General features: G+C 34.5%; 9 protein-coding genes across 9 annotated transcripts; 4 read left to right on the top strand and 5 right to left on the bottom strand.

The window, feature by feature from the left end:
- Positions 1 to 69: 69 nt before the first annotated feature.
- On the bottom strand, positions 70 to 2,232 carry NVJ2 (Nvj2p; the record flags this gene model as incomplete). Its single annotated transcript, XM_019180677.1, has 3 exons — positions 70 to 265; positions 344 to 2,096; positions 2,145 to 2,232. Coding segments are annotated over 3 exons (2,037 nt in total), but the record flags the coding sequence as incomplete, so codon positions are not given.
- Positions 2,233 to 4,122: 1,890 nt separating this feature from the next.
- On the bottom strand, positions 4,123 to 4,476 carry CWP2 (Cwp2p; the record flags this gene model as incomplete). Its single annotated transcript, XM_019184962.1, has 1 exon — positions 4,123 to 4,476. The coding sequence occupies one exon, from the start codon at positions 4,474 to 4,476 to the stop codon at positions 4,123 to 4,125; it is 354 nt and encodes a 117-aa protein (XP_019038541.1).
- Positions 4,477 to 5,883: 1,407 nt separating this feature from the next.
- AGP2 (Agp2p) lies at positions 5,884 to 7,713 on the bottom strand (the record flags this gene model as incomplete). Its single annotated transcript, XM_019181930.1, has 1 exon — positions 5,884 to 7,713. The coding sequence occupies one exon, from the start codon at positions 7,711 to 7,713 to the stop codon at positions 5,884 to 5,886; it is 1,830 nt and encodes a 609-aa protein (XP_019038542.1).
- A 769-nt stretch (positions 7,714 to 8,482) lies between these two features.
- Positions 8,483 to 9,505, bottom strand: WICANDRAFT_84923 (uncharacterized protein; the record flags this gene model as incomplete). Its single annotated transcript, XM_019185808.1, has 1 exon — positions 8,483 to 9,505. The coding sequence occupies one exon, from the start codon at positions 9,503 to 9,505 to the stop codon at positions 8,483 to 8,485; it is 1,023 nt and encodes a 340-aa protein (XP_019038543.1).
- Positions 9,506 to 15,528: 6,023 nt separating this feature from the next.
- WICANDRAFT_17946 (alpha-mannosyltransferase) lies at positions 15,529 to 16,938 on the top strand (the record flags this gene model as incomplete). Its single annotated transcript, XM_019180769.1, has 1 exon — positions 15,529 to 16,938. A coding segment is annotated over one exon (1,410 nt), but the record flags the coding sequence as incomplete, so codon positions are not given.
- A 1,709-nt stretch (positions 16,939 to 18,647) lies between these two features.
- WICANDRAFT_63834 (uncharacterized protein) lies at positions 18,648 to 19,277 on the top strand (the record flags this gene model as incomplete). Its single annotated transcript, XM_019183621.1, has 1 exon — positions 18,648 to 19,277. One exon carries the CDS (start codon positions 18,648 to 18,650, stop codon positions 19,275 to 19,277), a length of 630 nt encoding a protein of 209 aa, XP_019038545.1.
- A 33-nt stretch (positions 19,278 to 19,310) lies between these two features.
- Positions 19,311 to 21,193, bottom strand: CCZ1 (Ccz1p; the record flags this gene model as incomplete). The annotated part of the gene is made up of 1 exon (XM_019184179.1): positions 19,311 to 21,193. One exon carries the CDS (start codon positions 21,191 to 21,193, stop codon positions 19,481 to 19,483), a length of 1,713 nt encoding a protein of 570 aa, XP_019038546.1. The 3' UTR covers positions 19,311 to 19,480.
- A 211-nt stretch (positions 21,194 to 21,404) lies between these two features.
- On the top strand, positions 21,405 to 22,991 carry SRP54 (RNA-binding signal recognition particle subunit SRP54; the record flags this gene model as incomplete). The annotated part of the gene is made up of 1 exon (XM_019181848.1): positions 21,405 to 22,991. The coding sequence occupies one exon, from the start codon at positions 21,405 to 21,407 to the stop codon at positions 22,989 to 22,991; it is 1,587 nt and encodes a 528-aa protein (XP_019038547.1).
- A 249-nt stretch (positions 22,992 to 23,240) lies between these two features.
- SHE3 (She3p) lies at positions 23,241 to 25,843 on the top strand. The gene has a single exon (XM_019186454.1). It carries the CDS (start codon positions 23,572 to 23,574, stop codon positions 25,537 to 25,539), a length of 1,968 nt encoding a protein of 655 aa, XP_019038548.1. The 5' UTR covers positions 23,241 to 23,571; the 3' UTR covers positions 25,540 to 25,843.
- Positions 25,844 to 26,908: the final 1,065 nt, after the last annotated feature.

Consider the following 26,908-nt stretch of genomic DNA (forward strand, 5'->3'; position numbering starts at 1 on the left):
GAGGTCACCATTGCTAGTTGATCTCGTGGCAGCTCTTGGGGAATCATGACTTGTGCTTGAATGTGTTCTCCTTCTAGATTGAATCATCTCTGGTGGTGTGTAATGTTTAGTGGTGCCATTGGTTTCTGGAGTTTTCAATGCATTTGACGAACTATTGCGATTTTTTTCATACCACTTTCCAATCTTTTTGAATGAATTTGAAATTGTTTTTTTAGATGCTGAAGCTTCTTCAGATAGCAGTTGCATTGTGCTGTTTCTACCAATTCTTTCCCTCTCTGACAATGTTTCATCTGATTTATTCAATTCTTTTGTTGGTGAAGAGGGAGCGCTAGATTCTTTGGACACAAAGGAGCCATTGGACAAAAACTGTTCATTTGAGGTGCCAATCGTTGGATTTGTCTTTTTTGCACTTGTGATGCTGTTTGTAAATGATGCTTTGGATCTCACGGTGTTGGAGCCCAAGGTTCCTCTAGATCTCACTGAGCTTGTATCATCAGGTAACTTACTGAAGTCATTTCCAGCAGTACTTGTAGGGGATTCAATACCGCCATCATCAACACCAAATTCAGAGTTCCCATCGATTTCATTTTCACCTAAAATCTCTTCCTCCTCAGGATCTGAAACACTATGGGTATCATTGTCCGGTCTCTTGGTAGTATCCCAAATACCACCTCTATAAATCTCTTCCGATGTGTCAAAAAATGTGATATCATCCCAATGCGGTTGTACTAAAGATTCTTTGATACCATCTCTAAACTTGTTTTCAATGACTTTTGTTATCATACCATATGTAATTTGACGTTGAGAAACCACAGGCTCAATTTTCAAATCCATTGTTGGCATGGACTCAAAAGTATACCATATTCTAGTTGATGGAGGAGACTTGACATTAACAAGCAATGGACCTTCAAGCTTATTTAGCGTGACAGCTAGCAAAATACTGACTTCCCTGGTTTTGAAGTGGGAGCCTAAATTGATATTGACTTTTGTAGCAACCTGTAATGATAATTTGCCTGTATAGGAAAACTTCATAGATAGTTTAAGTGTACCATCCGGGTTCAACTCAATTAATTTGGGAAAACTGATGAAAGGAGCGGAATTACCGACATCGATCTTCTTTACCTTAACCTCATCCAAGAAACCAGGTTTGTTGATTTTAGCCAACTTTTTCAACAATTTGGTTCTCACAATATCTTCGAAATATTCTGTGAATTGAACACTTAAAAACAATCTTCCAATCAAAGCGTTTAACCAACGAGTTTGCAATTGACCTTCTGATGAATGTAAAGTTTGAATCAAATTGATCATATCCGCAGTCTTAAAGTGTAAAGCATTTGCATAGATTGAAGGCTCAAGTAGATCCAGATCTGTACCTGTTGGTTGAAAATTCTCTCTTTTAGTGGCCTTGATCAACTCAAAATACCAATCTTCTTTTTCATAGTTGGTGTCACAATAAATGAAAAATCCCATGCTTTTTGGAGGAATAACACCACTCTTCAAAATATCTAGAGTTGACTCAATATCATTATTATAGTTCAAAGATGCACTTGAATCTTTTGGAGGTAAATCTGAATTTCTTCTTGGATTTCTCTTCAAAATACAAATTGCACTTCTTTTAGTATATAGCTCACCATCTCTCAGGTCTCTTGGCCATAAAGTGACAATGTTGTTTGATAAAACTATAACATGTTGTACATCTTGTTGATTCTCATCCTTGTATAGAAATAAATTCCCGTGCCTTAGGACTCCAAAGTATCTATTTTTCCGACGAACAGCCTTTTTCATATTTTTTTCAACATTTGTTGTTGATCCTGCTGGGGAAGACACTGATGTGTCAACAGTATCATTGGATTGATTTGATTTCTTGTTATTCTTCACCAACCTGTATAATGCCGTATATGCTGACTTTGGTTCATTCTCTTTGTTCTCCAGCTGTTTGTCATTAGAATTAGTAACAAAAGTGTGGTATTCTCTGGTGACAGTGATCCAGCCAGCCTTGAATGCTTTGACACCGCTAGTTTGGAGATCCTCAATTTCAGTCATTTTGAGGTTCTTGTATTCAAGGTTCGAAAATTCAGACAAGTCATCATCATCTTCTTTATTTTGATCATCTTTATCTTCAACATAGTACGGTAAAGTAACACTCAAAAGGTAGAGTACACCAATTACCAGCAATGGCGGTAGAGTTAGCCCACCTATCAAATAAGTTATCACAATTGATTTGAAAGACATCATGTATGTGTTGACAAGGATGTTGTTGTCCTATTATGCCTTTGAAACAAGAAATATGACCTTCAAAAAGCAGCTATCTCTGTTGATCTTTCAATCGGTTGAATTGATGGGTAATATTGATGAATTCAATTCCAATGAGTTTTAGAGGAAGCGCTCTGGTTGTATTTAATACACTTAGCAATAGTTCTCAGTGAACATTGGATGAATTTAATGCTTGGTATACCCAATTGTTTGAAACTCACCTATTCGCTTAGTCATAAAGCGGTTTGGACAACACGCTCTAAGCTATACTAGTAAATTTATTGATTCCATGAAGATAATCTTATATTTAAGTTTGATATAATCTATTTCAAGCATTTTTGGTGACAAAATAATTTATTTGCAGCTTAGACAGGAGGCATATCATACATCATAATGGTTCGCATGGGATAACATGGGTTCTTGATTCTGGTGATTGACTCTTTTGAGAATTGATAATTATGGTAAAGTTATTAATGTATAGATACAAAGATCCTTTATTTTTTGTCTATTTGAACTTTAACTTCCAAATATCGTAATGGTACCAATTTTAATAGGCCAGCATATGAACTGAACTCAGTATTCCGTACTTATTGTTCTTTGTGCAAATATCCTTAGTTCGCGATTTCGCGGCCGAAATTAACTATTGGAAAATGAAAAAAAACCTACCACTCGAAATTCTCATTTTCAAGCAGAATTATTTATTATACTTTGCTAGATAATATATATATTAAAATTAATCAGTCTTTATAAAAGTGAAATATCTATAATATGAATGTATTTTTGGGGTGTTTCAAGAAATGTTGTGTAAGAAACAGAGTGATACCCCTATTTGTATTATAGATTAAAGATACATACGTCGTTAAAATTCTTGAAATTGTAAGAACGAAAACAAAAAGTCCAAAATAAACACGAATTGTGGATTATTGTGATCTTTCGAAGCTGAATATTATATACATGTATTTTATTTATATTTGTGTCATATAGGGTTGTTTAATTATTTACGTTTGAAAATCTAGTCATGTGACCAGACGTGCCAAATTGTACTGGGGTGTACCAGAGCTGGCGCTCAAGTGCTCGCATTGCAGATGAAGTCCAAATGGTTTGTTTATTAGTTGCTTCTAAGGTTACTGAACCTCCAGCTAAAGAACTGATCAGGAAAATTTAATGGAGCTTGGAATAGAGATAAAATATTTGGGATAATAATTGGGAAAACAATTGTTAATGAATCAATTACAAATGAGGGAGGTTAATAATATTATTGATATTGATTAATATTATAGCGACACCTTAATTATCAGCTAGCAGCTTACAATATATTGAATATGTTATTTAAGGATGCCAATTCTCCAACTATACCAATATTTCCAAGTGCCATGCCCGGCTCTAAGCGCCGAGCTAGAAACTAGATCTTTTGATCGCTTCAGCTGATATTTTGCTCACCACCAAGGTAAAACATGTAAAAGTTTTAGCTTTTGACCAACTCCTGAATGCTACGAGCCCAATTCCTTTCACTGATTAGATTTATAGACTTTAAGTCTTCATTCCTTGTATATTGTAGGTTTAAATAAATCTGAAAGGCCCCCCCTTTCAAAAACCAAACAAAATTAGCAACCCAGTCTAAAAGCGATTTTTAGATCTGAGCCTAAAAAATGCAAAAACAATATCATGTTTATCAGCTTGTATGTTAATCAATGTACACCTAAAAACAAAGAAAAGTAATTTGTATTCAAGCTACAGTTATTAGATTTAAATCTTGAAACTTGTCTTATTAGGGTATAATTAAAGATTTGAAAAATTAATTTTGACGTATCAAACGAATAGTGATTAAAAGGTATTAATATTTATTAAACAAAACTCAACAGACTAAGCTTAGATTAATAATAAAGCACCAGCAGCGATAGCGGCGAAACCAGCACCTTGTAATTGAGCAGCACCGTTGTCAGATTGAACTTGAACACTGGCTGTAGCTGAAGCTTGGATTTGACCATCAGAGATTTGAGAGATAGCTTGAGCAGTTGATTTTGGAGCAGCACTGGTAGCAGTTGAGGCTTGGATTTGACCGTCAGAGATTTGAGAAATAGCTTGAGCGGTTGATTTTGGAGCTTCAGTGTTGGTGGAAGCTTGGATTTGACCGTCACCAATTTGGGAGATAGCTTGAGCTGATGATTGAGCTAAGACTGAAACTGATGATAAAGCTAAGACAGCGAATGATGAGAATTGCATTGTGATAAATTAAGCGATTGAATGAACTTTGACTGTTGTTGTAAGAAAGAAGGGAATAAACAAGAGGTGGAAAATTGGAGGGAATTTCATGGGTATTTATACCCTGGATGTGTTGGTGAAAAATGATTCACACAGTTTTATTTGGGAAAACTTTAATTGATCTTCGATTTTGTTGCAAATGCTCGCCATTTTAACGTATACAAATTCTTTTTTTTTGCAATTTGACTAAATGATTACAATTCTTGCATATCTCTGCCTGGAAATGGAAGTTTTCTAAGCTGAGAAAGCAGCGTACATGCTGTGTTTTGTAAATTGTTTGTGTGATACAAAGACCCGAAAAGCCCCAAAAGGCGAGCCACTTTTGAAAGGGTTAAAGCTTAAAAACAAAAGCTGCTTGTCTACAAAGGGATTGATTACAAAGGGGAAGGTACTGCGGTACTACTCATAAGGTCGTTGTTGCTAGAACTCATGATTATATGGCCAATAAAACAAGCTTCTGCTCCTTCGAGGTTGGATCGTTCTGGATTCCTCTTCTGTTACTCGGAAAGAAAACTATAAAACTGAGTGATCAGGATCTATTTTTATCTTGGAGTTCCGAATCTAGTAGGCTCGAGACCAGATATAGAAACGGCAATCCCAGTCCACCCACCTAGACGAGGATAATTGTGTGAAACAAACTCATCAAAACAGATCAGTTCAGGCTCCTGTGTAGCACGATTAACAACACTCCCATGAGCCTTGATCTTTATGTTTGTTGTTTACTTTTGCACCTCCAGCCACCAAGAGATCACAAGCCGGTACCTGAACTTCATGAAGATCGAGCCCAGACCTGCAAGAAATCTGCCATCACGTCGGCAAAGCGTGCCCGTTACCATGCTTTTTTTTTCCAAAACAAGTGGGTTGGATAATGGATTACTAGCCTGATTTTGGAGTATAAATGGATGAAAAAAAGCTGGTTATTGTAACCAGGACATCTCCTTCTAATACAGGTTATAACCAGTTTTGATTTCGATGTGATGTCGTGAAATTTTGCCCTCAAAGTTTCCCTTCGTTACCGTCTGGTGAAAAATCTTTTTGAGAATGGGGCAACACTGCATTGTTTTTGTGTCACTATGACAACTTCGTAACAAAAACAAACAAGGTACTGGAAGCTTCAAAGTAACATTTAACAAAAGCGAATTGTACTGTTTGTAGAATACAGATGATACCTGACTTGATGAATATAATATTGATAAAACATATAAATAACAGTATAAAGCACAATAACGAGCGGTCTAGCTCCTTTATGTGTCTATATAAATAAATAAATGTATAACTAAAAACGAAAAACACATTGAAACCTGCAATCAAATGTTAAAATAAGAAGTGAACGATAAACCACACCAGCTGTAATTTAATTGAATATAATCAATCTTTACCAACTAAAACTCCAAGAACAGAACTCCAAACTTTTTGAACTTTAGTCTTTTCTGGACTGGTTTTTTTGGTTTCTTCCAACATTTGGTAGTAATCTCTTTCATGATCTTCAATTTCTTTCAATCCACTAACTAAATCAACTTCTTCAGGTTTTTTCCATGCTGGTCTTTTTAAAATTTTCCAAAAAATATAAAGAGCAATATCAATGAAAACAGCTATATAACTGAAAAGAAATTGTTCAACATTCCAATTACCTTTCAAGAAAACTTTATAACCACCAACCCATATCATAGTGAAAGCACTAATCAAACCAAAAATTGCAGTATAAGGTTGAAACCAAGATTTAAAAGTAAAACTATCACGGTCCAATCCTTGAGCTTTAACTGCTTTGTGGAAAAAGATGAATGTAAGACACATAACAGAGAAATTGATCAATTGTGAAGCAGTAATCATGTTAATAATCCAATTCAAAACAACTGCTGAATTATTATTCAATTGTAAAAATGATAACAATGACCAAACTAAAGAAACCAGAACTGCTAAGATCGGCACCCCAGCTTTATTACAATAGGCAAAAATGAATGGAGCTTTACCATCTAATGCTAACCCATATAAAGTTCTTGATGAACAATAAGTGTAAGCATTACCAGCGCTGAAAGCCGCAACAACTAATGCACCATTGACAATATGTGGCAGAACTTTTATGTGTAAGTGATCCATTGCAATGACATATGGACTTGAACCAGCACCGGGTCTACTATTGTTGATAGCAGCGGTTAAATCAGGATCATCATAAGCAACAAGAATACCAACACATAGACAACCCCCAAGAAATAAAAACGTTAACCTATAAAAAATTTGCTTGAATGCTCTTGGTAATGTTGATGAACGAGGTAGAACTGTTTCACCAGCAACCATTGAAAGATAATCTGGCCCTGCAATTGTAAAACTTGCTTGAGATAGAACTGCAACAAAAGCTTGGAAATAACCCAATGAGCCCGTTGATAAATAAGTGTTAAATGGCCCTGGATCTCTCCAATGACGGAAACCAAACGCATCATGCTTTGGGTTACCACCAACCATCGTGATAAAAGTGAAAAACATTAAACCGACAGCCAGTATAATTTTACCAATAGCCAACCAAAACTCAGTTTCACCATAAACTTTAACAGTGACAATTGAAATAATGAAATATAGGGCAACTTGTATAACCAATGTTATCACTGGTGAATAATCATCTCGCCAATAATGAATAACGGTATTAACAGAAACAATTTCAAAAGGAATTTGAACACATTCTAAAAACCAAAAATTCCAACCAGCCATAAACTCTAAAGCATCATCACAGCAACGACCAGCTAGCCTAACAAATGGTGAATTGATTGGTAAATAACAAACCATTTCTGCAGTGGATACAGTAATACACAAGATTGGTATACACCATAATGCAAACCCAATTAACAAAAATGCAGGTCCTTTTACTAAACCATTGGAGATTGAAACAAACAAAGCCGTCCCAATAACACCAGAAATCCCAATCAATTGAACATGTCTATTCTTTAATCTTCTTTGGGTTTGAGTAACTAATGTTGAAGCATCACTTAATGAATAATTGTCGGTATGGAAAAGCTCCTCTTTTTGACCTGATGTATTTCCGATCACTGCCCCCGGATTATCAATCGGCTTCACATAATCGAATTGATCATTTTTATTAACGAAAACTGAAGAAAGTTCATAGTTCTGCTCTTGATCAGATGGTTTGACTTTTGGAGGAGCAATGGGCAAGAACGTATCCTTCAATACCGATGTGAATGAAACCATAACTTGAATTTGATGCAAATTGTATGGCTGTACTGTACAGCACTGAAAACCCTTTATCAGAAAAGTGTGGGATGATAATAATAAATGTCAAAAGAAATGAGAGACTCTGTGAAGTGTAGTTGATTGTTAATGAATGAATGTAAAGATCTTGTAGCTAGTTTGGATGGACTATCAATTCTCGAGACCAAATCTGACTCTTTAAGTATGATTTCAAAACAATAATGATCACGCAAATATTTTCACTTTATAAAACCACTTGTTCGGTTGGTTGTATTTCTCGAAAATTTTATTTTGGCTCCCTCCACAGAGTTTTTTTAAGGCGCCAGACTGCTGCAAGAGCTCATCAAGTTGAAAAAAATGAATAAAATTCGCTTACAAGGGAAATTCTCTCAAAGGGGCTTATCCGGGGGTGAAAAACCTCGAAAGTATAAACATTTGAAAACTACAAACACGATTTTTTTAATATTTATAACCTTGGAACCGAACTGGTCCAAGTTAAAAGCATGTATAATGAAAAATCTAACTAAGTACTCCTTGTAGTTCAAATCAAAAATAAAAACAAATTCTATATACAGAAATGATATCCCAAATGTAAAAAATAAAAGTTCATAAAGTACCCATAAAAAACACAACCATTAGTATAAACGACAAAAATATATGTATAAGCTGGAAAATCAAATGAATGAATAAATGACAAAAACATGAATGATATTAATAATAAGTTGTGATGAAAGAATTGAAAAATAAAACAAAAACCAAAGATAATAATCTATAACAAGTTGAAATCACCAATAGCAACACCAGTACCAACCATTTCACTAGCTTTACCAGACAAAATTGCCCTTCTATTCAAAGCTCTTAACTTGTTGTTTGGAGTTCTTTTCTTAAGAATTGGATCATATCTGATTGGGAATGTTGAGACATCTGGAAATGCTAAATTATGCTTTTCGTCATGTCTATAATGCAAAATTGATGGTTTTTTAGATTGTGTTGTATGTGTTGAGTCTAAATCTGATTCTTCTGATGATAAATCTTCAGTATAATTAACAAATTCATCAAATTTAACAGCAGTTTTGATATCTTGTGTTGCATCTTCTTGAATGATTTCAATTGGTGTTTTCATTGTTGGTTTTTGTTCTTCTAATTTTTTATTCTCATTGATGATTTTTTGGAAATTTTCTTCCAATGATTTTAATTCACCAACGTTATGAATGAAATTGAAATGTGATGAGGTTGGTGTGATGACTGATGATGAGGAACTGGAAGAATCTGATGCATCACTGTCAAAGAGAGCATCTTCAAATTCTAAGTTGGATTGTGATAATTTCATATGATCTATTATATGTAGTTCATCTTTATCAGTTGATGGAGCTTTCTTGTTGATGATTTTATTGTTGGATAATGTAATTGATGGTTTATTCTTGGTGATAAATTTTGGTTTTGAATCCACTTCATAATCTGAAATTGCACTATAGTAATCATCGTCATCTGAATTGAATATGTTTTCATCATCTGAATGATCAAAAACATCACTTTGAACATCATTAACTTCATCATCATCAATGTCATTGTTGTAATCTGATGAATTGAAATATGAAACTTCTTCAGTTTGTTCTTCAACTGGAGATGGAGATGTTCTTCTTTTCTTGAAACTAACATTGTTATATGTGCTTTCATCATCATCAATAGTGGTGATTGATCTGAGAATTGGTTTCTTGATTGTGGTTTCTAATTGTTTAGCTTTGGTTGTCAGGGTACGAGAACGAGTAGACTTACGAGTTTGTTGGACCATGTTGATTGTTATATTGATTTCCTTTCTTTGAATTATGATGTAGTTTTTAGGGGATGGAGGGAGGTTTGCCACTTAGTTTTGGAAAAAAACAGTATAAAGATATATTATTGAATATAAAAGATATCTAAAACTGTTTATTAAAAAGCAATTGTTTGGGAAAAGGATGTTATTAGTTCAATTCTAAAAACTCCAAAAACCAATGAATTGTTGTTGAGAAGTAGGGAAAGTGACTTGTTGAACAAAGTTTTACCCAATGATCCTTGATTTAAAAAGGATTCCTTGAGTTTTATATAGGTTTTAAAATTTGTATTGGATTTACCCAAAATTGTAGAGGTTTATGTACAAAATTTTCTTTTTAAGTTTCTTTTTGTTTGTTTTTGGTAACGAAGGGCAAAAAAATTTTTTTTTTTTTCAATCTGCAAAACTTGCATAACGGAAAGAGGTTACCTTGGTGATCTGATAAAAAATTTTCTCTTAACCCAGAGCTCATCGCCAAACGGTCCGCCTAGAGTTAGACAGGGCGCTAGAAGGAGCACAGCTAAACACCAGCAGGAGCTGGGCAAGGCCCCGCCTAGAGGTAAAACTTCTTGAGCCAAGTTTAAAGAGAACCTTAGGCAGGGGGCACATACAATTTTTTTTTCTTGCACCTCTTTCCCAGAAACGAGCCAATCAATTTAAGAGGAAATAATAAGTTATAACCAAAAGGTACGGCATTCAACAGAAATAAGCATAGACTGGCTACAATTTTACTGTGACAATAATCTGAATAGGTGTACTAGGTAACTCTTTGTGCATCGTTTAAATGCTGGTGGTATTTGTTTTCATTTCCGCACATATCAACGATTCAATTGGTTCGCAAGTTGCAACCACTTCCTCAATCAAAAAAAAAATTGATAGACCTACGATGAAATTTTCCCATCATGAACTCATGAACCTATTTCTATTGGATTTTGTGCATTCACACTTACCACACATATCTCTGGAGGGGTGATGAAGCAAATTAGGAGTACAGGTGCTCAAATATCCGTCAGATCTGCGATAAAGAAAGAACGAAGAATATGGTCAATCATGTGTATACACAGAGTTTGTACCCATCAGTACACTTGCTACAGACCATAGAACCCCAAATTCCTTTTTGATAAATGTCATTATATTCAGCAACTCTTGTAAAAAGGATATTCATGTACAAATGATGAGAACCAGCTACATTTTGACTCTTAAGATATTTGTTCTCAATTCTAGCTGTCAGATAGATATTCAGTTGTATGTAATCATGTCTTGAGATTCGAGATCTCAAGTTTGGACATGATAAACCAACTGAGATACAGTCTGATAAATGTCTGGAAAAGGGTGAAAATTCAACTACCACCAATTTGAATACTTCTATACGTATAAGGATATGGTATTCCAGACAGTCCAAAACAAGTTCGAAGTTGATGGGTAACCCAAATGTAAGTTCGAGAATAAACATGTTCAATATTACACTTACGTGAAACTTACTCTAAATGACAAACACCCAAGAATCGTGAATTGCACGTTATGTCATTAAAGAAAACCCCACGATGTATACCATCGTTCCATCATGTGTTATCGACATCAATTGCTGAGTATAATTAAAACCTTGCTTAACGTGTCAAATGTCGTATGGAGTACGTTAAGCTGGGTGAAATATTGATTAGCAGTGCTAGAAGACTACACATGTACGTATCTAGGTGGATATAGCCCAAAATTTAATTTCTCTCTAAGTGCTCAAGCTGTTTCATTCGGCCATTTAACCGTTTTGACATGATGACATGATATATTGCATCGTTATCAGTAAAACCCAATTTTTTGACATGATGAGCATAATTTCTTTGAAATTGAAAATTTCACAAGAGAAAGAGCTGAGTTTCAGCAACTGAATTAATCAATTAATTATCGCTGAGCACATGTATTATACATTCTATGGCCGATTATACATGGTCAGATCATGGATCAAACGAAGATAAGAAAATACTAGACATATCACGGTGCAAGATTAGAGATTGGTGAGGATATACATGGACTTGTCAGTGTAGTTTGGTAGCTATGTGCACTAGTTCTAAGGTGCCCATTTAGCCTCAACAGCTCACCTTGAACCTTTAAACGAAGAACTAGCCCCTGAGTTTATCACTCAAGAATTATCTTCCAGATTCCTGTTCTACATATTGCAAAAGTCGTAAATCATACTGCTCAATGACAAAAGCAGCTGGTGAACTTGAAAAGTCCATTCTTGAACGTAGACAGAATTAATTATTGGTGATAAGCTAGCTGATTTGTTCTTTGACGTGACATATTATATTATTGATCAGCTGAATCTGCAGATTGGAATATGTACCCTGTTCATGATTTTGTTAATTTAAAACGTTAGTGAGATCTAGTTCATCAGCTGAACAATTTATTTGAAGTAATTTAACGCTCTTTGGCTGTTCTTGGAAGAGTTATAAATCATCTTGTCTTGTTCTTCAGTTACAAGTTACACAACTAGCCCCTGGGTAGAATAAGCCAGGGCTTCCAACCCATACCCAAAGCGGCAGATCATAAATTGTGTCAAAAATCCGTTAAGAGTGGCTGTACCGCTCGACTGAACTCGTTGAAAAAATCAATTCTACACTTCATGGAATGTTGAGGTGATTCAGGTGAAGTTGAAAAAAGGCGCTGAGATATTGGAGATTAATGAATTAGAGCTATATGGTTTTGGAATTTGCTGCAGCTTTGGCGATAGCATCAGCTTTGGTACCGTTCTTGCTACAGCCTGTTGCTACTTTGTTGTTACAGAGCTCCTTCAACAGATGATCAAAATTACAACTATAGAAACAATTCCAGAAATGAACCTCAAAATCAAGTACACAGGGAAATCAATAAGACACCGTCTTATAATAGTGTAGGTGAAGCAGAAAGGTCCAAGCTCTCTCATATTGAAAATTTTGAGGATATCAAAAATAACCAAAAATCTAATACTCTTGAAACCAGAGAGAGACAAAGAGATGAGCTTCCCGTTGATCAAAATTACAACCATACCTCAAGCGTTCCCAAAACTGAAGATGAAATCCAATCATATACTGTCATTGATAAGATACCACTGGATGATAGGGAAGGTGAAGCAGGACTCAGAGCTCCCAATATCGAGGATATTGAGGGCATCAATGATAATCAAAGATCTAAGAAAAAAAAAGGCAGAAAAAGAAATAAGCAAGAGTTGCAATGTGATCCCGATAAACGACTGGTTTTAGAACTGATACCTGCCTACAAACTCCTTAGATCAGAGACTCAAATCCAGATGGTAGAACAAATCAAATCGTTGCCCGCCAAAGAACGAAGAAAGTTAGAATCTTCAAAAGGGTATGAAGCGATTAAACGAGAATTTAATATATCGGATAACGGTAAGGTTTATGGTGGTGGTACTGGTAGAGAGAGAACTTCTCTATTTCTTGAGCCATCAGAAAACTCGGAATATTTACTTGCAACAACCAATATTAATGGTTTTATCAGAGTTTCGGGATATCTCAAACCATACAAAATCCCCAAAGTTCCAACACCATTACATTTTACATCCATTGGAAATCAGCCTGAACAGATAAGTGATATCTCAATACCAAATAATCTACTTGCCCACATCGAAACATTTGATCACGAAGAAAGATATTTGGAGTATAGTTCGATCAGTTTCATTGCCTATAAAAAAATTGACCAACTATTAAAATGCTTGGATGGAAAATGTCCTCCAATGTCAACAAAAATGATAATTGCGACAACGATGTTCAACACAATTGACCTTCTTGCCACACCAGGTTTGCCATTTTTGAGAACAAAAGAAATGAAAGCTGAATGTTTAGGTGAGATTTTGTTGAGCTTGAGGATCACACAGAAAAAGGCACTTGAACAGTCTGAAAAACGCATCACGCTCCCACCAGTTTGTTTTGCTGAATCTGTAATAGAAGGTGACTTGGAACCAAAAGGTGAATGGGTGTATCCTTCGGTTGTTAATCTACTTGAAAGAAGATTCTCTTATCCAATATACAAGTCTATATTAACAGATGAATCCAAAAAAGAACTGCCATTCAAATTGATAGAAGATTGGGATAGATCGAAATTACTGGAAAACAATCAAATGATTTGTGAATTCGAAATCATTGATGTGCACCCAAATCTCCCAAAACGTTTGATTTACTATGGCTTTAGAGTTCTTCAAAAATGGGTATTTGGTGCAGAAATTGATGATATTGATAACAGTCCAGATAAACTGAGCATAAATCAGAGGGAAATTAGAGCGGTTTGGCGATGCATTGAGCAATACTTCATCAATACGCCTCTATTATTACCAAGTGGTCAATTGATCAAGAAAACAACAGGAGCTGCTTTAGGCTCGGAGTTTACATTGATTATCACCAGTATCACTTGCTTATTCATTGGGTTATATTGTATGCAGCTTCAGAATGTTGACATTGATAGTAATGGTGATCGTATTCCAATTTTTACACATGGTACTTCCATCTCAATGTCGGTTCCTAAATCTTTCAGTATAATTCAGTTGGTGAGGGATATTGATGAACAGTTTCATATGAAAGTGGATCTCTCCAGTGTTCGAGTTTCAGAGGAATAGCTACACTAAAATTTAGCTCCATAAATAGATGATTGGTTATGCCCTAATGTTGCGCGTACCGCTTTGTGTGTTTCGCGAGTACTTTTTCAAACTTCAAAAAAAAATGTGATGAAAAAAACTTTTCCTTCTTTTCGACAACAATCAACATCCTTTGTTGTTGAGTACAACATCAAGGAAGCTATGGATTGGTATCTATGAAAAGGTATGTGATTAGAATTATCAACTGTTGATTGTATTTGATGTGTTTTTTTTTTGATCGGCTATGATTATTTGCATTTTACCAATTGTTCCAACTGAATAACCGTTTGTCGACAACTGCATTTATCGTTAAGTTTCAGCCTTGTATGAGCCTTTCATTCAACTCATCATTTCAACAGATTGCTTTTTTTGATTGTGGAGTTTATTTACTAATTGTTTTAATAGTATGTCTTTTTTTACAAAATTTTTGGTGGAGGATCTTTTTTTGAATGAGGAATCTGTTTCGACCGGGCGGACATAGGTGTTTGACCCATCACCAATTTTATTGGTAGTCGCATTCTTTGTGTACAAAATTAGGATGTTGGTGGGTTGAAATTGATGAAAGGTCGCTTAACTGACTCAAAAAGGTCTCCAATTAATTCATTTTTGAAGTAATTTGAAAACTAACAAATGTTTTAGAGCTGCGAAAGAATATTTGTTCTTTTCAAGCTTGGGTTTATAAAACTCAATGAGTAAGTTATAACACGGGGGTCAAAACAAGACATGAATGGATTATTGTGATGATTTTTTAATATTCACACTGTACGAGAAAGTTTCTGCTTTCATTGATTAACAAACAAAAATACTGATTTAATGACTCTGATTAATAATCTCAAGTCTTGTGACCTTTCTATACCAATGGCTTAATAGTGACTAACAATTAAATTCAGATTCATTCGCTTTTTTATAGATATTTCTAATCCATGACTGACAAAATAAAAATTGTAGTTTTAGCCCTCTTTCATTTTTGAACTCTATAAAATTTAGTATGGTGTTGGCCTTTCCCAGAAATTTTTGTTGTCGTCGCGTTTTTTTTTCAGCAAGACAGGTACAAAAGAACAACAACAATGCCCTTTTTAAACAATGCACTGATCTTCATTTGAGAAGTTGATAGAGGCTTATGAATAATTGAAACCATAGAATACTCATCATCATGCTCACGCCTAGACTCAGAAGACTGTTGATACTTTCAACACTGATTTTATTTTTCATATATTCATTAGTTTCAGTATCAACAAATAACCCAGCTTCATCAGCAAAGATTAATAGTATTCGTCAATCAATTTTGACATATTTTTATGAAGATGATAATAATAATAGCCTGTTGAAACATGTCACGAATTCCAAAATTGATTTAGGTGATGATTTATTGAACAAAGAATTACAATCTCATATTAAAGATCAACGTTATAATAAAAAATCACAAAAGTTTTACATCAAGATGTTCAAGATGTTGAATGAACAAAAATTCAAAATACCGGCGTTGGATTTGATAGGTAAAGCAGATTCAAGAGATCCTAATCTAATATGGTCCAAATCAAAATTATCAGAATTTTTAAAATTGGACCCTTTACAAGTTGAAAACTTGCACAAGATTCATGAAGATGTTTTCAATCAGTTGCCATATAAATTCCCAAAGAACCTATATAGAGGTAATGGGATTGTTTTAATTGGTGGTGTTCAATATTCTTGGTTATCATTACTTTCAATCAAATCTGTTCGATCATTTGGTTCAAATTTACCAATAGAAATGATTATTCCAACACCTGAAGAATATGAACAGGAATTATGTGAGATTGTATTACCTTCATTGAATGCTAAATGTGTTTTACTTCATAACGTTTTCGGCGAAGAAGTTATGGATACTGTTAAATTCTCAGGTTATCAATATAAATCACTTGCATTAATTGCTTCATCATTTGAAAATGTTTTATTATTGGATAGTGACAACATACTTGTTAGTAATCCAGATGAATTATTTGTGAAAGAACCTTTTAAAACATCTGGTATGGTGTTGTGGCCTGATTATTGGACAAGAACTACATCGCCATTATTCTATGATATTGCTGGTATTAATGTTACAAACACAAGAGTACGTAAGGGGAAATGGCCATTAATCCCTTCAGAAATTGTGGAAGAATTGGATAAAGTTCCATTGCATGATTTAGAAGGATCCATACCTGATTTATCATCTGAAAGTGGTCAATTATTAATTAGAAAAACAGATCATTTGAAGACAATATTGTTATCATTGTTTTATAATTTATATGGTCCTAATTTCTTTTATAAGTTATTATCACAGGGACAAAGTGGTGAAGGTGATAAAGATACTTTTATTGCCGCTGCTATTAAGTCGAATGAACCATTTTATCAAGTTAAGAGTGAAATTCAATCATTTGGATGGTTTGATGAAGGAAATTTCAATGGTGTTTCTATGGGTCAAAGAAATCCAATTCAAGATTATGAATATTATCAAAATTTCTTGAAAACTCTAGAACCTAAATTTGAAGAATATGATACAAGAGCTGCACCAATCTTCACTGTCCACGCTAATTTCCCTAAATTGAATCCTTATTTATTGTGGAAAGAGAAGAAATTATTCAATTCCAAGAATGAAGAAGTTCGATTATATTCAGATATTTCAAATTTCTTACCTGAACCATTTGATTTTGAATTAGTTCAATATAGAAGAATGAAATCATTACTGTGTGATTTGAAAATCAAATTGAATTATTTTGAAGATGTTGATAAAGAATCAGTATGTAAATTTATTGATAATCATATCACTTTTTTACAAAAGACACCAATGCAAAATAATTAGAAAGTGGAAAAGATAATGCAAGGGAAAAGAGTCAGACCTGTCAAGATGATGACATTTTTTTTCTGAGGTTACACATTCTCACAAAGTTTTGTGTATTGGAAGGTGTTTTGGTGCAAATTTCATTCAACCGTTGGAATGTGATTGTTGGAGAACATGAGGCACCTCGGATGGTGGAAGATTTGATACCTTGTGTATAGTTTTAATGTTGAGTTACTTGGTTGAATCTTCAACCACTAGGGTGTGACTAGTACATAGGAACTATGACACGTAGTTTCAAGTATTACAATCTCATGAACTCATTGCTGATAAAAGGAAAAAATAGCTGGTCGTTATCATATCAACTCGAGCCTCGAGCCCATCACGTTTCGGCTGAATTGCGCTATCACAAACTGTAGCACGATTCAAGGGACGGCTATTGTGGCTTCGATAGCGTTGCAATCACTTAACACTGTAATATGCTCATGATAAGCATGTAAATAAACATATCAAATCTCTTGAAACCATCACCAGAATGTAGTTTCAAATTTAGTTGTTTTTGTTTATCTTCAAGAATCTGATAAGAAGATTTTTTTTTTTCATGGAGATGCGCGACAGAGGTGTGTCTTTCCCACTTGAGGAATTTGCTGCGCCGTAGAATGTTCTTTGCGTAAAAGTTTGACAGGTTTGTGGAGGGGCTCTGTGCCATTATTACCGTATGAAGTAATTGGTGCTGAGGAGAATAGTGCTGATTGGAACCAATTTTTAATACCATTACACCATCATCAAGAAAGGGGAACCCCATTACAAAAGACCCTATGATCAAAGGTTAGAACCATGATCTAGACATTATCATGACCACGTAGAATTTCAATTGCAGTGGCTGTTTTGAACTTTTGGTGTGTTTTGTGATTGATGATCTGAAATGCGAAAAGGGAGCGAAATTGTAATCAGTGTTTTTTTCCAGCTGTTTACACCTTCACACACCCACAATTAATCACCATCATCAACATGTAATGTTCTATGGGGACATAAGCCATGATCAAATCATCGCAATGACTACAGTTTTATGCGATCGTTGATGAGAGAATAGGAGAGCCGTGAATCCTGATAGGTGCTACAACACGGGGCCATACTCTCAAGTGTGTAGTTTTTCAAACGTGAGCTATCAGTGAAATCGTGATCGCTATCATCATTATCTCTCCGAGAACCTCATTTCTCCGACAATTCAAGTCAAAAGCAAGTTGATGGAATCTGGATTAATCCTTTAAAAACTCCTCAGTGGCCCCGATTATATTATTATTACATGCTGTACTCCTATTATAAGTGCTCTATCATAAGCGACCAATTGCTCTTTGCTTCTCCAATTACTACAAAGAGCCATTCCCACCATCATCACCATCATCCAGAAGCTATCAATCATAGCTCATACGATACATTTTGACTTTACAATTACGTTATTTCAGCCCAGTCTCCTCTCACTTCATCAGCAGTTGAGATACTCCTCCTAATCTCCTCCACCATTTCCATACAACGTACACCAATTTTTTATTGGGGAATCTCTCCATTAGGTACGCCAACTTTAACTGGTTTGACGTGTTTAGTACCCAGCTGAAATCTTGGAAAAGCTCATTATATATTGCAATCATCCTGTCAAAACATCAATCAAAATAGTTTTTCACTTTACTTCACTATAATTCATCACCATGTCAACAGTCATAAATACAATACCCAAGACTGCTCATGAATCATACTCAAAGCGCCAGCGCTATGAATTTGAAATCTTTGATAAATCGATAAAAGAGATTGAGAATTTGTTCAAACAAGATATTCATACTTTTAAAAGACCAAGATTAACAAAACATCATTCAGATTCAAGTGGCCATGATGAAGATAACAACAACAACAATAACAACTACACATATCATGATTCAAGACAGCTAAATGATTATCTCAAGAAGGATAAACGTAATGATTCGTACAAGTCATTGTTCAGCATAAATAAACAAGCGAATCAAGCTGTTGCCGCTCATCAACATCATAACTACCATGATCATAAAACTCCACGTTCAGATGAATACCACCAATTAAGAGACCTATACAAGAAGAAACAATTAGAAATGTCTAAACCGTGTTTGAAACCTTTAGTTCATCCTTCAATCATAAATCATATTAGACTAGAAACTATAAAAAAGATTGATTATTATGTCAATGATATCTTTGATGATGATGATGAAGGTTCTTGTGTCGATCAAGATTATAATGAAGATGGATTGTTCTTGAAGAATGATAAGATTATTGGTAATTTGATCAATATAATTGATTCAAATAGATGATTTGAGAGTTGTGTTTTTTTGAATTAATGGTTTAATGCATACGGCGGTTATGAGGTTCTAGTTTTATTATATGTTGGTGGAGTTATTGTTTGGTTGTTGGGTTTGCTTTTTGAGGTTCTGCATTTTGTTTTCTACGTCTTTTTTGATCTATAAAAAATTCATCATTATTCATTAATATCATAATAATAATATACCTATCTATATTATACCTGATTCTTTGTAAGATAATCCTCTAGCCATAACTTTGCATCTTTACCAATACTTCCCAAAATACTTGTTGAATTATCTAAAATCTTGTTTCTTATCCCATCAGCTGAACCGGCACCGCCCTTGTGTAATAGTTGCCACTTCTTTATAATTAAAATCTCCTTAATGTTTTGATGATTAAGTTTATATATCCACCATCCATTCTTAGTTCTTTTCAATTTCTCCAATTGATGGTCAGAACCATCCAGTTCAGGTTCAAGAAGTTTGATGATTTCTTTATGCAACATTTTAGATTGTGTTTGAGATTTAGATAAATCATGGAAATATTTCAAATCATTAACTTCATCATCATCAAAGTTTGGAATATCTGGTAAATTGCTTGATATACTCTGTTCGAATTTATCATAAATCATGAAGTAAAAATTCTTTTCCTTAATTTCATCAATTTTAATACCTTGGCCAATTTCAACAAACTCTTGTTTCAAGTCTTTGTAAAATTCCACATCATCTAATTTTGAATAACCATCTTCATAAATGGTGATGAACAACAATTCAAAATATTTGAAAACAACAACCCTAAACTTTTGTTCCTCATCTTTCACACCCAATTGCAACCAAACAGTTTTTTCCAAAATATCATCACCAACTTTCCCAATCAAAAATCCCATATCTTTGTTTGTATCCTCTTCATTATCAGTAGCTCTCTCATCTGTATCTTCATCAACTCCACTTTCTTGAGATTTACCGCCCATCCAACTAGGCAAATACCCATTAATACTACTAAACCCATTACTGACACCATTCACACTCGCATTAACACCACCAGTAACACCACTATATCTTGATATATCACTAAGTGTATTGAAAACTAACTTGAATGGATCATAAACAATCTCAGAACTTGAAGCATCATCAGGTAGCTTAATGTTTTTCAAAACTTGTGGTAAAATCAATGATTGTGAAGAAATTGTATAATTATCTTGCTCTTCTATCCAGTTTAAAAATCTTAGTTTGGATTCAATGGTTAGATTATTTTGAGAATCATGTAAAAGTCCATATGTTTCAGGATTATCTCTTGAAGTGTTGAATATATAGAAATTTGTTGAATTGGATGGTGCAACCGCCTCCAGCTGCGATGAGTTTGCCTTCTTGAATCCAGGGTAAAGCTTTAAAGACCCATTCTCTATTAATCCCAATGGTAAATTCTTAAACCATATAGTCCACCATTTTGTTAAAGTCTCTTTGAAAATGGGTATTTCAGAGCTCATACTCCCGAAAGAACCATTATGTAGTCTGAAGTCATTATAACCTTGATAGATCATCTTGATCAAGAACTCAACAGGTGCTATATCCTGGCTTGTATGTTCAATCACTCCATCATCTTTAATCTGTGTAAGGTTTAAGCTCAACATTATTTGATATTTTGATTCAAATTCATCAAATATTATCAATTGATTGTCCAGCTCAATGTAATTCAACGAATCATTATTATCAAAATTTCCAATTAATGAGTTTATCCCTTGGATTATACCAATTTTGTTTAGTTTATAGTTATCGGTTATTTCCTCATCTTGTTCATTTGATATGAATGCTAGCACTTGATTTATTGAATCTTCTTCATCCTTGCTCAATGAAGGGTTTGTAATTGCCAGGAATTGTAAAGAGGCAGGTGTTATCTGAGCATCTATCTTGCCATTGAAGAAATCCATTGCATCATTAATACTTGTCTAAGTGGTAAAAGATGGCTATTTGAAGTTTGGGGTCGTTTAAATCCTAATTTTTGTCACGGGACCACATAACTCAGGGTAAAGTTCGCGAAATCTTTTTCTCTCGCTGTTGGCTTTTTTTGATCAACTTCATCGAACATAAAGAAAGCTGGACATAATTCATCTCTAGATAAAGTATTTAGACTAGACAACAATGGTGTTGGCTGATTTAGGACGTAGGATTAATAGTGCCGTTTCCGGTGCTATCAAATCCAACGATGTCAATGAAGATGCTATTGATTTGATGTTAAAAGAGATTTGTAATGCATTGTTGGAATCAGATGTTAATATTAAATTGGTTGCAAATTTAAGAAAAGATATAAAATCAAAATTGAATGATGATGGTTCCAAACCAGGTGTAAATAAAAAGAAATTGATTCAAAAAGTTGTCTTTGATGAATTATGTTCATTAGTGGATACAGAGACTGAACCATATAAACCTAAAAAGGGTAAAACTAATGTTATAATGTTTGTTGGTTTACAAGGTGCTGGTAAAACTACTTCATGTACCAAGCTAGCTGTCTATTATCAAAGAAGAGGTTTCAAAGTTGGGTTAGTGTGTGCTGATACTTTCAGAGCTGGTGCTTTTGATCAATTGAAACAAAATGCTACAAAGGCTAGAATACCTTATTATGGGTCATATACTGAAACAAATCCTGTAAAAGTTTCCAAAGATGGTGTTGATAAATTCAAAAAGGAAAAATTTGATATTATCATAGTGGATACTTCAGGTAGACATAGACAAGAAGAAGATTTATTTCAAGAAATGATTGAAATTGGAGATGCTGTGCAACCAAACCAAACAATTATGGTTTTAGATGCTTCTATTGGTCAAGCTGCAGAATCACAATCAAAAGCTTTCAAAGAATCTTCAAACTTTGGTTCAATTATTTTAACAAAATTAGATGGTCATGCTAAAGGTGGTGGTGCTATCTCTGCAGTTGCTGCTACAAATACACCAATTGTCTTTATTGGTACCGGTGAACATGTTCAAGATTTTGAAACTTTCTCACCAAGAAGTTTTATTTCCAAATTATTAGGAATTGGTGATATTCAAGGTTTAATGGAACATGTGCAATCTTTAGATTTGGATAATAAAGATACAATGAAGAATATACAAGAGGGGAAATTTACTTTGAATGATTTCCAAACACAAATGCAAAATATCATGAAGATGGGTCCACTGTCTCAAATTGCAAGTATGATTCCAGGGATGTCACAAATGATGGGTCAAGATGGTGAAGCTGAAGCTTCAAGTAGACTGAAAAGAATGGTTTATATAATGGACTCAATGACTAAGAAAGAGCTAGATAGTGATGGACAGATTTTTGTTGATGAACCTTCAAGAATAATTAGAGTTGCAAGAGGTTCTGGTACTTCATCTACTGAAGTTGAAATGATTCTATTTCAACAAAGAATGATGGCTACAATGGCTCAAAGAACTAAAGGTATGCTGGATGCTAAGAAAGGTGGTGCTGGTGGCTTACCAGGAATGGGACCTGGTGGATTTAAACCATCTCAACAACAAATACAGCAAAGTATGCAACAACTTCAACAGAATCCTGGAATGATGAATAGACTAATGAGTATGATGGGTGGTGGTGCCCCAGGTGCAGGTGGTATGCCAGATATGAATGAAATGATGAAGATGATGGGAGGAGCAGGTGGTATGCCAGATATTTCACAAGCCATGAATAATCCTCAAATGCAACAAATGATGAAGCAATTTGGTATGGGTTAGGTACATTTTATTCGTTCGTTAATTTGCATCTTACAACTACTTTTAATTCGTCATGTGTGTATAATATTACTTCAATTCTGGTCATGTCTTACGTCTAACTGAAGCAGCAAGGTGTAGTTTATGTGCTAACGTGTGTATGTGCTTGAATTTTAGATTTAATGAAACATTCCGAAGAAAACGATTTAATAAATGTTACGTGTGCTGCCTAGGAAACGCGAGAATGTGTAAACAAACACAATTTTTTTTTTTGGGAATTTTTCGAGTTCAGCAAAAATACACCAACTTGACCGTTTTGTTGATTTGCTTTAAAATTCCTTTGCAAGAGCAAAACAGGTTTCTCAACGAACGGAAAGGTGCCTCAATAAGTACTCATTTGCAAGCTGCTTCAACAGGGAATAACCAATTTCTGTTTTCAAGAGAATAACTTCAGTTGTTCTTTAACTATTGCCATTTATTGTCGTTGGCGTTGAGTTGTGTCCAGAGTGTTATAACCGCCCAAATCTAGACCAAGATACTCAAAAATTTTGAAAAGTTATACAAAAAGTGAATTAACAGAAAATTTTGCTAGCTCATATTCAAAATGAATAACAAAGAAAACGAACCGGCAATGGATCAAGAGCTCAGTACTACAGGGATTGAAGATCATAAGCTCGCACGACCAGAAAGCGAGACCTCGTCGCCGACCAAAAGTTCACCAACAAGAACACCATTAAATGCTTCTAATATGATCTCACCTTCAAAAGACATTAGATCAAGTGTCATAAGTCCAAGAAAAGCCACCAATTCTTCAACTAGAGTTATTGAATCATTGCACAAAGAGATTGATGAATTGAAATCGGAGGTATTGAAATTGAAATCTAGTAATGAAGAATTGAAGAAATCCAATGAGCTGGTAAAGAAAAGAAGAGACCAATTAATGGAGCAACTGTCAAATAGTAAGCATGAAAATGAAACCGTCAATTCATTACTTCAGAGGAAACAAAGAAGAATAAATGACCTTGAATCACAGTTGAATGAGATTACAAGTTCTAATGATGATCTTAAGTTTAAATTTCAATCCCTTGAGACAAGAAGTGAAAAATTGAGACAAAGTGAAGCTTCTTCTGTTGCTGAATATGAAAGAATGAAGATTGCTTACGAGACTATAGTAACAAGTCAAAAGGAATACAGAGATCATTACTCAAAAGAGATTGCAACCTTGAAAGAAAGATTGAATGAATTCGTGAAGAACAAAGAAGATCAAATAAACAGAAATATTACGTTAATTGCCAAAAGTGATTCAACTTTAGGAAGATCGGTCAAGTCTATCACCAATAAAGCAAATGATTTGGAAAAGCTTTATGAAGATAGAAATTTAAAACTTGAGGAAAAAATTGACAACATTGCATCTACTCACAGAAATAACAACGATCAAACTGCGTTTTTGCTACAAACTTCTAAAGACCTCTTCAACGAAATTGCTGACAAGTTGGAAATTGATAAGGAGGAACTTCTGAAGACATATTTGGAGCAAGATTCTTCAAGGGTTGATCCTTTCAAAGAAGAAGAGGAGGTCAAGAGTACGCCAACTCAACAACCTATCCAAATAAAGAAGAGAAATGAGAGAAAAACAACAAGCTCAAGATCAACCTCATCTTCATCGTCAACTAATGGAAGAATCCCAAGTGTGGAGGAGAGAGTTTTATCATTGGACAAGGAACTGAATAAGTCAATTCCATTGAAGGACAGAATTACACCAAATACCTCAAATGTTTCAAGATCAAAAAGTATGAGAGGTTCACGTAACTCAAGTCATAATAACTCTCAAGTCAACAACTCCAACAATTCATCCAATCCTTTATTTTCAAGAATCACACCAAACGATGCGAAACGTCCAACAAGAAACTATGAAGATCGTGATTCCAATAACCAAAGAAACACATCACGTAACGACTCAAGAAGAACCTCAAGAAACTTTGATGAACACAATAATAAGAACAGATCTACAAATACTTCAAGAAGATCATCAAGAGTCTTTGATTCTAATCAACAAGTGACAGAAACCGGTAACTCTGAAAATAAAGAAGCTGGTGCTGGTGAATCAAATGCTGATGGGGCGGAAGCACCAAAGCGCAAAAGAAGAAGACGTAGAAGAAGAAGAGGTAGAAAGGGTGAACATCAACAAGCTGACGAGAATAATAACAACAGTGAGGATGATGATGACGAAGAAGATGATAACGAAGAAGGTGGTGATGATCAAGATGTTAGCATTATTGAGTCAGATGTGGAGACTAAAGATCTTGAAAAGAAAGAGACTATTGATACAGAAGTGTTGAACGAAATCAAGGAAGAATCTGAAGAAAAATTTGATGAATTAACGCTCCAAGATCAAAAAGAATCAGTTGAAATTGAGGATACTGAGGATACTGAAAAGGAATTGGAACCACAAACTGGAGATACTCAGCCTATCTTGAAAGATGGTATTGCTGAGGAAAGTGAACCAAAGATAAACGCATCGAAAAGTACACAACTAGAAGATACCCTAGAAGAAAAAGATAACAACAATTAAAGGCACAACTACATAGACGTTATCTAGTTTAAATATTTATCATTAGATCATAAATCGTTATATAACGTAATTGTACCGTCGTCATATCCCACAGCTGAATATGAGTTCTCGATGACTTTGATGTCTCTTCTATTAAGCAACTTTTTGAAACGTTCATCAATTTCTTTTCTTGCCGTAAGAGCCAAACTATTTGGTTTAACTATTTTACCTTTATCTTTACTCAACCCAGCATCATCATTTATGTTTCCTATAACATTCAGATCACCAGCTAATAAACCTTTTGGCTTTTTAAAATTAGATAAATAAACTAAATCTGATTTGTCTGGATTCAATTTATAAAACCTGATGTATCCATTCCATGATGATAACACATAACGATCTTCAAGACAGCACACGCCAGAAATCTTCCCAAAATTTTCCAGTTTGATTGCAGTTGATGATCTTGGGTTGATATCATGGACAACCAGGTTTGAATCAACTGAAGTGGATAAAACAGTTGAGTTGAAACGGTCATACGTTAATGAAAGAACAGGGTTCGGAAAATGATGATTCGTAATGGTCAATATTTCAAATGTTTTGCTCTGAAAATTCAATCGAATTGAGGCAACATGACCTGATTCATATCCAATGAAAACAGTATTATTACTAACAAACAATAATTTCATAATTATCCCGAACTTATCAACCCTATCAACACCATCATCTGTATTTTCTCTTTGAACATTGAACTCTTCAAATTTTGAAAACTTTGCATCAACCGCAGCTTGGTATACATCACCAGCTTCAAATAACCTTTTCAATCTAGTCTCATCTAGCTTGTCCTGTTGTGATATGAAATTAACGTCATATATATCAAATGTATTAGAGTTCATGGTATTTGGAGTGATCAATAAATCGTCAAAAACGTCAACATTACTGAAGTTCAAAGCATTCACTGGTAATTCTGAAACTTCAACTAGGTCAATTGTTCCTTTCTCATTGAACAATCTCCAAAACTTGATTGAATGATCTCTTCCATGTGTCAATACCAAACCAAAGTAGTTGGAGTCAACAACATCATCCCGGATACCTAGCTGCCTTATTGTCAAAATTTGCGAATTATGTGCTTGGATTTGCCTGACTGGTCGTAGAATTGTTAGATCCCATAAGAGTAGCTTCCCTGATTCATCTGATGATAACAGGAATGGTTTAAGTATCATTGAGTTTGAATCATTTTGTAAAGTGATGGTTTTCTTGGTGGTGGAAATGGGTATTTTCACAAACTCCAGAGATGTGATTGGTGATGTGTGACTTCTCAGTGTATTCCTTGGAAACTTTGAGTCTTTATCTAATAACGACATTCAAGAACGTTTAGGAAAATGATGAGTTG

Source organism: Wickerhamomyces anomalus, assembly GCF_001661255.1.
Source record: "Wickerhamomyces anomalus NRRL Y-366-8 unplaced genomic scaffold WICANscaffold_4, whole genome shotgun sequence".
Taxonomy (NCBI): domain Eukaryota; kingdom Fungi; phylum Ascomycota; class Saccharomycetes; order Phaffomycetales; family Wickerhamomycetaceae; genus Hansenula; species Hansenula anomala.

What these genes read in the sequence shown, in the direction of transcription:
- SHE3 (XM_019186454.1), top strand. Translation starts at nt 23,572, where the DNA reads ATGAATAACAAAGAAAACGAACCGGCAATGGATCAAGAGCTCAGTACT.